Source organism: Sander vitreus, chromosome 16 (assembly GCF_031162955.1).
Source record: "Sander vitreus isolate 19-12246 chromosome 16, sanVit1, whole genome shotgun sequence".
Taxonomy (NCBI): Eukaryota; Metazoa; Chordata; class Actinopteri; order Perciformes; family Percidae; genus Sander; species Sander vitreus.
This window is the reverse complement of record NC_135870.1, coordinates 14,873,792-14,890,270: the sequence shown is the minus strand read 5'-3', so window position 1 is coordinate 14,890,270 and position 16,479 is coordinate 14,873,792. Positions and strand designations below refer to the sequence as shown.

General features: G+C 41.1%; 1 protein-coding gene across 2 annotated transcripts; it reads right to left on the bottom strand.

The window, feature by feature from the left end:
* Positions 1–334: 334 nt before the first annotated feature.
* On the bottom strand, positions 335–16,146 carry LOC144530994 (coronin-1C-A-like). Of its 2 annotated transcripts, XM_078270851.1 has the most exons (12): positions 16,084–16,146; positions 11,548–14,038; positions 6,099–6,298; positions 4,882–5,004; positions 4,586–4,715; positions 4,175–4,356; positions 3,926–4,045; positions 3,401–3,505; positions 3,161–3,306; positions 2,122–2,179; positions 1,753–1,995; positions 335–1,269 (listed from the first exon to the last, which is right to left on the bottom strand). In XM_078270851.1, the coding sequence occupies exons 2-12, from the start codon at positions 14,021–14,023 to the stop codon at positions 1,150–1,152; spliced, it is 3,903 nt and encodes a 1,300-aa protein (XP_078126977.1). In that variant the 5' UTR covers positions 14,024–14,038; positions 16,084–16,146; the 3' UTR covers positions 335–1,149. The 2 variants fall into 2 exon arrangements, with proteins under 2 accessions (XP_078126977.1, XP_078126978.1); XM_078270852.1 differs by lacking the exons at positions 11,548–14,038; positions 16,084–16,146 and adding an exon at positions 10,182–10,484.
* Between the last annotated feature and the right edge of the window lie 333 nt (positions 16,147–16,479).

Sequence of the window (16,479 nt, the reverse complement as noted above, 5' to 3'; positions counted from 1 at the left end):
TAAAAAAAAAAGGAGGAAAAAAAATCTGAGAATGTAAAATAAATTAAACTGTCAGAATATCTAATAAAAACAGATATAGACCTCATACTAAAAAAGAAAATATATTTGACACAGCAGAGGAGCCAGTGTCATCCACCACATTTTAATGACCTCATGACTGCTGCTGCTGCTTTAGCACCACCATGAGGCAAGAAAAGAAGTAACAGCTAACTGAGGAGGTTTTGTAGGCTTTGGTGGGGGTTGGGATTGACAGAAAATGAATAAACTCCCACTGACACAGAATAGCTCGACCTGCATGGATAGAGATTGATAAAAGCCAAAACAATTTAAAGAAAAAGAAAGAAAATAGAGGTTTCCGTGTGTAAAACCTTTATTATGTGCACAGAACTGTTTGTCAGGGGTTCAGTGAAACACAAGCTGGGTGAGTGGTCCCTTCCCAACACTAAATATGCACTGGAGAGGGCGACTTCAGTTTGACCCTTAACAGTGACAAGAGGCACCACTACATTTGCACAACATTTACACCAGAGAGATGCAACCCCTCCCCCCTCCCCAATAAAACCCTATGTTAAATTTCAAGCCAAGAAGAAGAGGAACAAAACGTTTTAAAAGGAATTCTTCCACTTTCATAAATCTGATGGTTATCAATGAGCAAACTGGTGGGAGGAAAAAAGTTCAACAGCTATTGTTTAAAAAATATCCAGTTGGACTAAATCAATCTACCAGGTTGTGACCGGAATGTACAACAGGAGAGAAAATAAATGTAAAAGCAGTGCATGAAACCGCACATGATTCATATTTGGCAACACAAAAAATAACAATGGAAATACTGATGCTACATACAGTTTTTGAGTAGTAAGTACAAACTTCACATAATAAGAATGTTTTACCACAATTTGAAAAACAATAAAAAGTTAAGACTGTTTCCTTCAACAAAAATGTCTTTTCTTCAAATGTGTACATGAGCTGCGAGAGTTTTTCCTTTCTCTGTGTGTGAAACTGGAGACTTGATGAGGAAAAATAAAGTTAATCTTGGAATGTAGGGCTTGGTCTCACCAAGCTCAATGAAGCCGAATCTTTGAGAATTTGGCCACGGCTGACCGATTCCTCTCCAAAAATGACTAACGGTCCGAGGAAGGGGACGGGGTCTTACATGGCAACCTTGGCAACCTGCTCTTCCAGCCTGGCGATTCGACGGTCTTGGAGGATGACACGGTCCCTGAGTGACTTGAACTCTCGGAGTACCTCTTCCAGTTTATCTTCCATTTTCTGGTGAAAACGGAGAGAAAGTTAGCTTTGCTGAGTTCTTTCCCCCTTTATTTGGCTCTTAAGAGCCAGCTGAAGATTGCCAGAGTTGCTTACAGAAGATTTTGTGGATGATAACTACTGTATCTTATTTACATCTAAAGTCTATCTACATTTTTCTGGCAAAATGAGCAGGGATTTTACCGGCCTCCAGCATTTAACATTTTCCCTTGCTGTTCCACTGAATCGTGACCCAAATACCAAAGTATGTGCTGATCCATAACTGTTGTGAATGGTTCCAACCATAATAATTATCGTGAATGGGAGAGTCCAAACGTCAGCAAAGAATGCTGTGTGAGTTTGAAAAGTGCAATGCTTTTTATTAAAGGAAACGGTAATAATGATAAAAATAATAATCAGTTTTATGAACCTAGTTATAATAACAAAATTAATAATAAAAACACACAAAAACTGTGTGTTTGGGAAATATGACACGTTTACACTCACTACTGAGGGTTGTGAAGAAGCGTGCTTCTGGACAGTCGAGATGTTTTCTGCTTTTGTGACTGGCTTGCTCTCCAGGACGTTTGTCTTAACCACTTTCAGATCCCGGCTCTTCGCGGAGACGTAGCCATCTTTGAGTGAGATGAGGATGGGGCCTCCGTTCTTCCCGGCGAACCACTCCTCTGACTCCAGGGCGGGATCGGGGCCGGCTGTGTCAGGATACAGGTCGTCCTGGAACAGATCCGACTGGGCAGGGGGAGAGGAGACAGGACATGCCATGAGGCAAGGAAGACAGCAGAGGAATGGGACATAGTCAATAAAGCAGCATTAAGAGAACCGCATATTTATTGTTTGATATAAACACAGACTTACCTTACGCGGGACTGTCATGATGATTGGTTCACATTTTCTTTCATGTAATTTGTAAAACCTACAGAGAGGATTAATATAATATGATTAATATCGTACACAGTAAAACCGTTGACATGCAACATGAAGAACATTAGTTAAATAAAATTATTTAATTAACAGACATAATAACAGACACACAAAAGTAGAGTACTTATACTGTACAAATTAGTACTTAATTCTAAGAAATGCATTCAGTCAATTACTGAAATGTATATATTGGTAAGGCTCATTATGTATGCATTTAATTTATATGTTTATTTTAAATATTTTGAAGAAAATGACTTAAAATCAGATTAAAAAAAAGTCAAAACAAAAATATGTCAGAACATCCTATTGTAAAAATTTGTAGTTTAAACATTTATGAAAAATATTGATAAGCACTGTCCTTATTTTCTCTTCTATTACAGTAAAAGGAACTTGTTTTCAGTAAACAATAGTGACGTCAAGAACGGAAACAATGCGTTGTTTAAACGATTAGACGATTGACAGAATATTATTCAGCAACAATTTTGATAGTAAATTAATCGTTTTTCCTAAGCAAAAATGCAAAAAGATTGTCTGGCTTCAGCTTTTAAAATGTGAATATTTGCTGGTTTTCATAATCTTCTATGATACCAAACTGATTATCTTTGGGTTTTGAACTGTTGGTCACACAAAAGAAGACATTTTAATGTTACTAGGGCTATGGGAAATTATGTTTTTTTTTTTACTATTTTCTGACATTTTATAGACCAGACATTGAAAACTGAGAAAAATTAGATTAATGCACAAAGAAAACAATCCTTAGTTGCAGCCCTAGAAATGTCTCCCTTGCAGTAACATTTGGGTGCATGGAGAAATTATATTTAGATAGCTCTATTGGTTTAGGCTCTTATTAAAAACGTGGGTATTTTTCAGAAGAATTCTGTAATAATCAAACATTTTGAGCGTTATAATGTATGCTAGCTCCACATACTAACTAGGCAAAGGTAAAAAAATATATATATAATGACAACAACACCTTGCGATTTCACATTTGTTGACATCCAGGCCTCTTTTGGGCATGTATCCCATGCCTCTCTGGGGCTCCTTGGTGGAAAACGTGTTGAGGTAGTGAACAAACGGTGCCTCATCAGTGATCTCAAAGTACCGAATGCTGCTGTCACCCTGAGGACACACAATCACAGCTCAAAATCAGTTTGTGAATCTAATGATTAAAAAAAGAGAAACAAAACCGGAATTTCTTTACAAGGCTGCTCACCTTTCCACACAGGTAGACTATGTTGGTGTCGGGGTCATAGAAGGGCAGCAGAACTCCATTACTGGAGTCCATCTCTTGAACACATATTGGCTCATCCATGTTGTCCTGGAAACACAAAATTCTGTATTTGTACATCACTAAGACCCTTAAGATGCATGGCACCTATTCCTAATAATGAACAAGAAGAAATCATACACAAAAATACACAAGAAATGACTCCTGGTAATGAGATCTGGAAAAGTGAGATCACTGTGTTAACGTTACCCTTTGAATTTAACACCCCCAACTGGAGCTAAAGTGTAATGAAAATTTGATAGGAAAAAAATAATCCTCATTTCACATTCAGGCAGCAGAGAAACTGATGGAAACCCCCGACAATATAGGGACTTATTTCACAGGCAGGAAGTTTTACGAAGCAAGGCCCAACAAAGGTTCAACGTCACTTTAAAGTGTCATATAGAAAGCAGTGTATTTGTGATGTCTCAGTGTGTTCAGGATTAAATGAGATTCTCTCTGCTGACGTACAGTTTTCCACAGGGCCAGCTGCCGCTCGCTCATACGGCTGAATCCAGTGGTGAAAATATTTCCGTCTGCTAAAAAGATCGCTCTCATTGGTCGAGCTCCCTCGTGAGCTTTGTCCTTCTCCTAAAAACAGAAACACACTTGTCATATTGGACAGCCATGTTGGTAGGTGCTTTGAGTCAACAGTTTGGTGGGTGATTCTGGGAAAGATTATTCCCTCAAATCCCTGCAGCGAGCTGCGTGTCCACTTACTGCAACAATCCTTTTTTTACGGGGGTCAATGACGCGGACCTTCTTGTCCTTGCAGGCGGTGCAGAGCAGGCTGCCATTGCGGCTCCAGCTGACGCTAAAGATAACATCAGGGTGCATGTCCTCCAGGTTGATCATGGCCTCTCCCGTGCCCACATTCCAAATGACAATCTGGTTGTCACACCCTAAAATGGACACAAACAGCACAGCCTGACTACACACCCACACCTCCGTGTCCAAGGTTATTTTAAGCACTTTACATCACACAAAGCAACATGACAGAAGGCAGTCTGTGAGATAATTGGTCAGATTTGGAGTTCAGCTGTGCACAGAGGACACATGGCAGACAATTACCTAAAGAGATATTTCAGTTTGAGGGCACGGGGTGTACCAAAGGCTTCAGTCGGAGGTTACCTGCACTGAGGAGAACGTTGCGTGCGGTGGGATGCCAAGATACAATGCCAACCCTCTTGGAGTGGCCTTCTAACACAACCACAGGCTGTGAAAGGGGAGTCTCCAGCCCGTTCTCAGGGATCTGCCAAACCTGAGTCCGAAAAACAAACCAGTTACATACCAGACACTACACCGAATATATGTCCAATAAAAGTAGTACTAACTTAAAAGTACTTTTAAAATTGCAACTCTGTTAAAGCACAAACATAATAAACCAGGGAAAAAAACTCTAAGATCATTTTTAACCGCGTCCTTACCATGACTGTGCAGTCTTCCGAGCCGCTAGCAATGACGAGGTCATTATGAGGACACCAGTCGATGTCCAACACTGGGCCTGTGTGACCACATACTGTAGGGTAGACCTTGTCTATACGGCCCGACTGTGAGACAGAAGACAACTTTGTTACAAAGAGTGTGAGCTGCGTCCTCCTGTAAGCTGATATCTGTCTGAGAGATATGAAAATGACTAACTAACAGGGCTAATCCTGTAGAAGTTATAGTCAGTCCTTGTGTGACCATCACATCTATCCTCATGCTAGGCTAAACACACAGAGCTATAATAATGGTACATTTTCAAAAAGCACACTAAGAAGTCAACTAAAAGTTATTTATTTAATATCAAACAACATTTAACTCCAGTAAAACCAGCAAGTAGAAGACGTTACATGTCAACCAGTATTTCCCAAAGATTGTATGGATATGTGGTGGTTGACGGCGAGAGGAGAAGGAGGCACTGGACTTTGAGATTCAGCAGCAAATCCTCTTCACAAATTCACAAGCTAACCAACAACAGAAGATTTCTGTCTGAGTATCATGATCCGCTGGGCCTTTAATGTGAGGACACAGTAAACCCATTTTACTGTTATGACCTCATCCATTGTCACGGCTGAACATCTGTCTACCCATGTCCCAAAGTTACAGCAGCTTCTCTGGGCAGGATATTATACAGTGAATATAAATCAATGAACCCAGTGGACTAAAATAATGGCACGGCAACCATCCCCTCTGTGAGTATCATGGGTTTAATGAGCAAACTGTAACAGGCTACACATTGGATGCCTTTACTACCAGGCAGATTTAAACATTGATTACTATAGCTATGAGCCTCAGGGGAACGGGAGGACAGGGTCACAGCAGCAGTGTGCTGAAGGTCTGCTGACCAAGACCTATAAGATTGATTTGCTACATGTTCTGAATGCTATACTATGATACAGCATACTGCTACAGAACAACCCTTGTATCTCTGGTATACTTTCAAACCTCTGTGTCCTATTTTGTTCTTCAGTTGCCAGTGTCATGCAGCTTTTTATTCCGACCTGACAGTTAATGTGCAGCTGAACAAAAAAACATTTCAACTCTATCTTTTTTTTAACACGTCATGCAAACTTGGACCTCACAGCTCTTTAGTGGACCTTCAAAAGATCTTTTTAAAACCCTTGATAGAAATGAGAAAGTGCGGCAGGGCGTCACTCACCTTTTGTAGAGGAAGTACAAGGAAGGCTCCTCCCCCACTGGCGTCTATAATGATGGCAACAAATTTGGGGTTGACGGCACAGAAGGAGCTGTCCCATGTGACCCTGGACACTCGGATGTCATCATAGCACTGGTCGTTCCTCACGGCCTGACCAAAGACATGACGGAACTTGCTCTGTCGTACAACTCGCCGCAACATATCTGTACAGAGAAATAGAAGTGCAGTTTGAGTGTTTTGCCCAGAAAAGTACATACGTACATACAACATACAATAAACTGTATAAACGCTACAGAAAGCGGCCATTTCGCCACAGAAACTGATGCTGTAAAATCTGAAAATGAGAATCCTTCTGTCTGAGACACATTTTTCTCCAGCTGTGCTTTATATAACTCCTTATCTCAGTGTAATTTTCCAGACTTGTGTGAGACTGAGAGAAAAAGTTCTGCAAAAATGGTTAATTAATAGGCAGAAAGAATTAAGCAACTGTAAAGCACTGTCAATCACAATTCTACCAGATATAAAACATTTTAAGCGAAATTATGAGAAGAATTAATAATACCACGAGGTCTGCCATTAACAAGAACATTATGAAAACACAAGCAGAAAAGGTAAGGTAAATCAAGTTAAAAACTGGACATCTGGTTACATTATCCAAAAGGAAAGATACAAATATTGCACAACATATAACAGTAACGCTGTGGAAATAGTTTGAAAGATAGAAGTTTACAATATGAAGATATTGTAGATATTTTGTAATGTCGTTCAAGAAACTGTAAGAATATTAAACTGCCTCACCTCTTGAAGTGCATTAAATAATATCCAATTAAATCCATGTACTGTGTGTGTCAACATTTTACAATGTATGGATGTCATTTAAACTGGAGAGAACTTATGCTCAATTTACTGTAGGGCTGCACAATATATCGTTTTTTTATCGTCAAAAAAAGAGTCGAAAGGATTTTTTTAGTTAGTTGAAAGTATCAATAGAAAACTGCACTGTAAAATGTTACTATCATTTTTTTGTTGTTGGTGCCTTTTTTAATGTTCAATAAAAGAATGTTGGAAATAATGTCTTTGTTTTTTTTATTCAACAATGTGTTGTATTTTAGCAGTATACTGAAAGCAGCAGAAAAGCAGAACTGAAGTACACCAATGTGTTTATTTAGCAAGTAATTTAATTTACATGACATTTAACATTTTCCTTGTATCGTGCAGCCCTACTTTACTGTAACTGATGTATCGGATTAGATCACACATTTTGTTTTAGTGGTCGTTAATATTTAGGCTCCCTGATGACGCCTCAGAAAGTTAAATTAGCTTCAGAACACAAATCTGCAGCTCAGCAGATTCTACTAAGAGCAAAAATCACAATCAGGCAACTTTTCTTGGTATTTAAAAAGCAAGCCACTTCCTTTCTACATGAAATGTTTAATTCATTAGGCTAAGAATAACATTATTTATTGTGTAACTAACAGAAAATAGAACAAACTTTAAGTAGTAAAAAGAAGGAATTGGCATTTCATGTAATTGGGGCAGACATAGAACTAGCCCTGAGCTTTATTTTGGAGTTTACTGATATGGATGCAGCAAAAAGGTATGCATTTATAAAAAATGTCTGCAGTGATGTAATTTTTTATTTTTTTTTAACGACATCATCTCCTATGAACACACCACAGATGGCCTGTTACTGCTCCATGATTCTGGAAATGATCTCCATTGTCGATCGCCATTTAATGATCACATTGTGGCTCAGTGCACCCTCAAGCATGTTCACCTCCTTCGGTTTCTTCTTTAACTCTCATTTCTGCTTCCATTGAGTAGACAAATTCGGAGACGGTTCTGAGAGAGATCTGATCTGCAGCCAAAACATGAAAACTAAACATGATGGGAATTCTCCTAAAAGTTGACTTTTAGCATTCCAATTCCAAAACACTAGGCTATCTTTGATATGCGAGGGAGATTTTCCATCATTTTAGTGGCATGCTTTGCTGTGTAATTATGTGGAAAATATAGTGTCTCAGGGCGGTAATTAAGCTGCCATTCGGTAGCGACATACTGAGCCGTTATACAGGCTGCAGGATTTTTCTCCCCAGTTCTGTCATCACACCAAACCACCTGCTTCTTCCCATTCAGTCATAGATTTTGAAAAGGGAAAAGCTGAATCACTGCATTTTTGATCTGATAAAGAAACATGTTTTGTTTTCAAAATCTTCCTCAGCAGCAACACTGGAGCATATTTTACAGTTTTGCAAAGAACTGAACAAAACTTGCATCAGCACGTTAAAATATCATCTTTGTTTTAAAGCAGTTATTTAAAATAGCTTTGTTGCTTAGATTTTAGAAGTGTATTTTGTATATGAGATCCAAGTACCCATATGTTTGGAACTGATTGTCAGGTGGCAAAAAACATGTAAAAATGGGCACTAACCAACTTCAATAAACATAACAGCCAATCCCAAACTGTCCATACAGTCCAATGTGAGGACACATCACATCAATATTCTCATATGGACATCTCTTGGCATAAACAAAAAGCCACTTTCTAAAACTCTTAGTTTAGACTGTATCCTTTTCCCACAACATATTCACACAGCATACCGTACAATTCGCCAGAAAAAAAGCACTTTCATCTGTAACTGTTATCATCTGAGACGGATATATAAGCAAAATAAACAGTTTCAAGGTGGATTACTATACATGACCCTTTTATGAATCAAATACTTGCCCTGGATAGTTGATTCATAGCACAATGTCCCACAGAGCCATGAACAGTGATCATGTTGCTGCAGGGCTGCATAAAGCCTGGACAGCATACAGTTTGCAGACCAGAACAGTGTGTTCCCTCAGCCAAAATTAGTGCTTCATTCAAGAGCGCTACTCTCACTTCAAATATGCATCTGACAAAATGAGATTCTTCAGCCCCTGCAGGCTTCAGTTGATGCCATTACATTACAACGTGGTGCCACCATATCACCACCCAACACACAGTTGGACATTACTGAGCGTCATGATGGTGGACTGCCTTGTTTTAGCAGTTACAGACTACTGCTATGATATTATTGTCCAAGAGTGTAAGCCGCATGATCATTTTTCTGATAATAAATACAAATGTAGTGAGCAGCTACAGTCTGGCCTCCCTGGCTGTCTGGACAACGCGACTAAATAAGTGGTGGACACAAGCAAACGATGCAATCACTATCACTTCAACTCAGCCTAAGCTTACTATAATACGGGCATGTTGCATTTGTTAAGGTTTATGCTGAATATACCAAAATATTTAATGGAGGTGGAAACAGCTGCACTGAGCTAACGTTAAACAATGGTTAGCTAACGTTAGCTGATGTTACCACAAAGCTCGGTCCTCCTCCCCGTTAAAACAAGTAGCTACAAATTAAAATATCATCATGATCATGTGACTCAGCTGTGGTTTTATTTCTTTCTTGCCAGTAATTTCAAACCAAGTCGTTAACGCTGTGGGATATGCAAATTAGTATTTTGGCGAGTAGTCTCCAGATGTGACTATCACCTGAGAACGAAACAAAGCATGTGGTTTATTGAAACGTTAAGAAAAATAGTTTGATAAGTAAAGTGAAGTTTAACGTTAATGGTGGCCACGATAAACCGTGTTCCGCCGCACTAACGTCACCCCGGCAGCTCGGCAGCTGTGCCGGGGCTGGTCCCGTCTGAACAGTCGCCGATACACCGCAGACAAGGAGGAGGCAACCCGAGGGATGTTTTTAAAAAGAAATATCACACAGGTAGCCATGTGACTTCTGTAGTAGGTCCATACAGAGCGGTCCACAGTAAAATGTGTAATTTGTGTATGGCTGCTCCACTAGTCTGCCAGTGTGTTTTGCATCCGAACCGCTCATCACCAGTTAGCTAGGATAGGTAGCCACCTAGCCTAGCTGCTAACTGTTAGCTGCGGTGGACCGCCGCCAGCTGACGCAAGTGCAGATATTTCCACCCAAGGTTTTTGGCTGCTCCTATTCTCAAACCCATCCAGCGAGCTAAATGGATGCTGCACAGCCACTGCCGATAGACCACATTCAAAATGCAAAGACACTTTTCAGGCTTTCTTACCTCCTAAATCTATTCAAGATTTTCGTAAGCACGGGGATAATCAATCACAACACATGAATCTTGTAGTTTAGGCGCGCCCTTATCCTGCAGGACGTTGCTCTAGTGTCCCTTGTCTCCACAAAAAAAGCTCAGCCGCTATGCACTTATTCCCTCTCCTGACTGCAGATGTGTGATCCGGAGGCAGTGTTTTAAATCTAGAGCTATATCTGGATGCCAGTTAACAAATGGATTATCTCATGTCCCCTTCTCACCTGCGGAAGACTAGCAATCGTCTACTCTCATCGTTATTAAATTAAATGGGATACGTTGACGACCGGCTACGGCACATGCGCAAATGAAAGTCAGATTTCATTTCCCAAGGCTGTGAATGGGGATGGGGCTGCAAGGAAAACTGGGTAAAAAAAAGAAGGTTTCTCCCTACATCCCCCTCGATCGTGTCTTTTGACGTGGACCTTTTGAATGAATGCATTTTGTTCAACTATGCAAAAATGTGGATTTTCATTGCCAACAGCATCTTTTGTATCATGGTCCCTCCCCTCTCCCTCTGTCCCATACCATCCAATTCCACCCCAATCCAAACACATTAAGAACACATTAAGAAAACCCCCATAGTCTGTGATGATGCATCCACACATCACAAGTATTAAGGGAAATCAGCTTTTAACCTGTCCCTCTTTTTTACATTTTCTGTGATGTTTTCACAGAACATGAGGGGGCCGGACATGTTTGCACTCCTTAGGGTTGTTCAAATTCGTACACTTTTTTTTTTTTTTACAGTAATGTTATTTAATTGTCTAGCCCTTCTTACAAAGTCTCAAACATAATAGAACCACTTTCCTTAGATGCATATGTATAATTGAAATTAGTTTTACCCGTTGAAGGAGGACGTTAATGTAACAGCAAGGTTTAAATCATGATTGAGTGAATAGAAGATGTTGAAAGAAAAGTAATGTATTTGCTTCTTTCTTTACCTGCTTATTTCTAAAAGATCAAGGAGTTTGGAGTTTATCCGAATATACGGCAGAAGGCGAGAAAATGCCATGGACAGTTTCCAAGACTGCTTCAGGGATTATTAAGGTAGACAAACACATTAATACTCTCATTTGCACCTAGTAGTATATCTGAGTCTCCAGTTCACACTGAGCTGCATTTGGTAACAGGGAGAACATCCAAACTGCACACCACAAAAGGACCCAGATTCAAAACCCAGCACTGTCATTGGTGAGAGGACAAAATTTAGGAAAGTACCCTCTCATCCTAATATAATACATGCTGTTTTGTGTATGAATGCTTTGATAAACCATTGGGTCAATAAAAAAAAAGTACAGAACTGATGTCTCCAACACTGACAGTCCAAAGTCCTTACCTTTCTTTGGAGGTGGTTGAACTTCTAGTGGTCTCTCTTTGGATTTCTTTGGGACATCAAAGGCATTCTTCATTTGGGATACTTTGACACTTGGACCCTCCTCTGCTATCCAAACCGGAGCTTTGGCCTCTTTAGGTTTGACCTGGCCCTGACGTCTCCGCATTTGATTTGTTTCTTTAATAATTTCCGCCACAGGCTTGTACGAACCTACCTCACTGTCATTTCCTGCATCCCTATCACTACTATAGTGGTCTTTACGCCTAACATTGTTTCCATGGTTGTTGTTGCTGACCTGTGTGCCGACTCTTTCAGACAGGAGCTCAGGGTAGATTTCTCTTCTCCCTGAATAAGCAGGTTTTGGTCTTTGGATATCATTGTGTGAAGTGACCTCAGGTATGTGAAGAGTCTCTGTGGACTCAAAACGATTTGGGGGCTTTTTCTCAACCGGAGGAGGCGAGCTTTTAAATCTGGATCGTCTTTCCAGGAATACTCTTCTCTGTAACATATCCAGGTTTTGCGGCTCCTCCTCAGGAGACAGTTTTGCCATACGCGCACAGTAGTCAAAGTCGATCACGTCTCCGTACTGATCATCCATGTGTCCGAGCGAAAGATGTTCCCAAGGGCTTAGGTCAACTGACAGCGGCCGTACGTTGGTTGGCACCGTATAAGTGCCCCTTTCGTCCCACAGCAAGCACATGTCCTGATTAGTCGGAGTGTTGCATGGTAGATATTTGTTAAAATCAAATGTGTGTCTCCTCTTGACCCTCTCCTCAGACCGCAGATGATCTTTGCCTCTTCTTTGCACATCAGTAGACCTTAGTTGGGCAGTTTTGAGCTTTATAAATGGGTTTTTAGGTTTTTTGGGGACAGGTGGAGGTGGACCTTTCACTTTGGGGTTTCGTTTTGGCTTAGATTCATCTTTAGAATCACAGGAGGCATCTGATGCCATTTGTGAATTTGCTATACTTGTACCGAGTTGTGTCACCTTTGATGTGTCTCTCTTAGGCAACAGATACGTTACAGGTGGAGGGGTGATGACAGCAGAGAAGCCAACAAGCTCGCTCTCCCTCTTTAAGCTTGCGACCTGTATTTTTCCATCACAGCCTTCACTCCCTGACAGATAAGGACAAGGTATCAAATCGCATTTTTCCAATGTAAATGAGGCATTGTCTTGCAGTGGTGGTGTTTCAGAGCTGGGGGGCTCGGCCTTTGGCGGGTGAGAGTCGGCTGCTTTGCAGAACACTTGGCTGTCCTCTTTCCTGGTACACAAACTACCTGCTTTAACCCTCTTAGAGACAGCACCAGCAAACCTGCTCTGATGGGACTGCTCCGCACCTGCTGTTTTTTGTGCAATAAATTCTGAATCATGGCTTTCCTCATAAAGATTGTCTGATTCTCTTAAAGGATCTACCTTTTCCAAGCACAGTTCCCATTTTGACTTTGTCTCTCTCTCACCACCCGTCTCCTCCTGTATAATCAACTGGCCTGATTCATCAAGCATGTATTTCAAATCTTCGGTGCTCTCTCTTAATCTTTTCACCGAGCCGCTGTTTTGTGTAATGTTAATTTTAGTAGAAACTTGCCCCTTGCTCTGGTCAGTTATTTTTTGCTTCGTCTCTGCCCTTCCTCTCCCAGTTGTCTCGGTGTGGGCAGCTCCAACATGACCAACTCCTTTTAGTCGGCACCTGCTGCCTGTCACTTCAGCCAAATGTTGACCCATTTCCCTCTCAAAACAGGCTTCGGGTGAACTTTCAGCATGTGCTTCCACACTCTCAGTCGTGACTGAAAGTGTGTCAGATCTGCTTTTCTTCTCATTACCATTTTCTTGAGGGGCATTCCTGGAAGTCCTTTTGCCAAAAGTGATGTCCCCATCAGATGACATCCAAGTCTCATCCTTGTCAAGCACCACAAAGTCCTCCTCATTAGTGGGATCGCGTGAGGTCGTTAGATTCCTGGTTTGAGTGTCAGAACTCAACTTGCTATGACCGAGTTCTGATTTCTTCCCATTTCCTTGCACCTCCATAGCTGTAGTCCCAGTGTAGGCCACAGTGGTACTCTCAGAGCCTCCTCTTTTGTTTGAAGTTTGTCTTTTCTCCTTAGGGTTCAGGACAGTTTTTGACTCCTCTGCAGTCCGAGTAACACTTTGGCTATCCCTGTCTCCACCCACCCACTCTCCCCTGGTTTTCAGAGGGTGCTCCTGCTGACCTAGAGGCCTGATTGGCTGCCCAGTTTGGGGGTCTGTACGTGGAGAAGGGACTGGGAGTTCCCCTGTTTGCCTAGTGGACGGTCCGCTGACACTGATCCCACTAATCCAACCAATAGCCTCAGGTGTCGCAAAACTGCCATCGTCCTGATCGCTGCTCTCATCTTGTTGTGCCGTGTCCGACTGTTCTGTCTCTGCAGGTTGCCCCGACCAATCTGAATTATCAAGTGACTCTTCGTCCTTTTCCGACAGCTTCTCCAACTTCTGGCCCATGGTTGTTGTTCTGTCCTTGCATTAAGAAAAGAGAGAGATAACATTTCAGCAGCAGATTTATAACTATGCCATAATGGCGTATTGAGGATGGCTTGCCTCCCCATCCCAATGAAATGGAATCATACAACAGGCATTGCGGTCTATTTTTAACCATCTTGAACCTTTCTCTATTTTTGTATATTCTTCTATACCGCTCACACTTGCCCTCCCATGGCCTCTATCTATCTCCCCCTATTCTGTCAGAAAGGAATGCTGGGGTGGCTATAATTAAAGCTGGTCTGACTGATGCCAGTGAGTCAGGAGGCCAAAAAGGAAACAAGACAAGTGAGATAAGAGGTCAGCGCCAGGTGCCAAGGTCAAACAAAATGTTCAGAGAAAATGTCATCTAATAAATGCTGCCAAAGTCATGAATTATAAATCATTTCAAATCTATTTTTAAGTCTTGAATAACACCAACGCCTTGTTTTTATATGATTTGTGAGTCTAATATCTAATTCTGTCCCCTCAGAGCCAGCACAGTGTGAGACATCATGCGCTGTCAATTACTGGTTTGGAGACAAGGCGTGCTTGAGCTTCTCTTCAAACTATCTGAATGTTTATGGTTGTTTTGGTTACGGTGGTCGATGGAAAGGTCACCTGGAATATGTGATTCAAGTCACAAGTGCTTCGACTTCTGAACCAAATTCTTTTTCCCAGGCTCGATGAGAACACAGTTTAACCACAGACATGATGGATGGTGGAACAGAGATTATTGCACAGGGAAAAGAGCTCAACAGACTTTAGAGTGGCATGTGGAGTATTTTTAGCTTACAAACAACTGAATGTGCACAAGCATTGTTGCATCAGGTAGGTTTTCCAGGAGCATACACTTAAGTTAATCTAGAATCAGACGAAATGCTAAGCTAATGTCCTTTATATTTGTCGGCTAGTGAGGAAAGAGAGGAGACTGAACTGCTTCACCCTGCATCTGCAATCATGCGCTCTGCTGCTCACCCTATTTCAAGCCTGAGAGGCGTTGAGTGACACTTTCACATTTCTTTCAAGCCAGTCTATTTAACCAACGCGCTTGTCCACAGAACGTAAATGAAACTATCCCCCATGAAGCTCGACTTCGGTTTATCTTGGTCCAGAGCTTTGAAAAGGCCCCTTTGAGTCTTTTACATTGCCTGTGTTTGACCAGAATTATACTGATGTGGTGATTTGGTGCGTCATGGCACATACTGTCCTTCACCTGCTTCCTATAGTTGTATTAGAGCTTTCTTCTTTAACCAGCTGACATTGTTAAACTGGTTTTCCGGTATGTTGTGGCTCACAAAAATCCACGACAAATGCGTGTGCTTGCAGCTTTAGTGTATCTGAAGTGTTATTTTGGGATGGATATGTTATAATGGAAGCAGTGGGAGGCATCTATGACATCGGCTTGTAATACTCCCTCCCTCATATCGCCTCTCTTTCCATCTCCCATTCCTGTGTCTCTCATGCACAGTTTATAAGAGACTTGTGACTTTGAGTACACAAACTATTAGCCCGGTCTCAGGATAGGTTTTGTTTTTTTTCCAACAGAATACTGTGCCTTTCCCTTTAAAGCATTGAGTGTATCACATGATGTAATGTAGCTCAAATTCAAATAGGCAGTACGACAGGATGATACTCAGATACATAATCTAGTTTGACAGTAAAATGTTCACAGCATTCTGTACGGCAGAACGTGGGGTCATAAAACGATAGATGTGCTGTTACGTTAAGGTGGCACGTTGGATTCATGCAATGTAACAGCTCATAATAAGCTATTTCTGTTCAACTACAGAAGCATTCACTATCACCATATACAGTGCAGGCATGCCACTTTTAAAGTAGAAAATGTTAACCTTTGACTGGCCTTTTAACATTTAAGTTTTCCTCCTGGCCCGTTACTGTAGCATTTACCCTGACAACCAATACTGATTATTCTGATTGATACTTACATTCAAACAACTTAACTGTCTGCAGTTTTTGAAGTTATGTAATAAACTGCATATTTACACAGACAAAATCATCACAGATTATAGGTAGGTACTTACTGAGGCTGATGTGCCCGTCGTCCTGTAGGACTTTGGTCTTTCTGGGAGATCTCCTCCTTCAGCCGTCACCTGCCCCATGATGTCAGACTGACTTAATTTGACTAATTCAATAATAGGGCTCTCTCTTCCCTTACCATTTAAATAAAGGCAAAATGAAGGCCTGAGGCAGACAGAGACGATTCATATAATCAAAGATGTACAGTATATTTAATTAAAGGTATCCTAAAGTTTACTAAAAGTTTAGGCGCTATATAAATAATCCACAGAGAAATGCCCACAACCGTATTCAGAAACGGTGCCTTTAAAACGAGCCCTGTGTGTGTGTGTGTGTGTGTGTGTGTGTGTGTGTGTGTGTGTGTGTGTGTGTGTGTGTTTGATATATATATATATATATAT

Excerpts from the sequence above, each read along its gene's own strand:
- LOC144530994 (XM_078270851.1), bottom strand. The coding sequence starts at position 14,023 with ATGGGCCAGAAGTTGGAGAAGCTGTCGGAAAAGGACGAAGAGTCACTT. Across the intron at positions 4,046-4,174 it reads GTAAAAAAAGGATTGTTGCA|GAGAAGGACAAAGCTCACGA; the intron begins GTAAGTGGACAC and ends TTCTGTTTTTAG. Across the intron at positions 2,180-3,160 it reads AACAAATGTGAAATCGCAAG|GTTTTACAAATTACATGAAA; the intron begins GTGTTGTTGTCA and ends TCCTCTCTGTAG.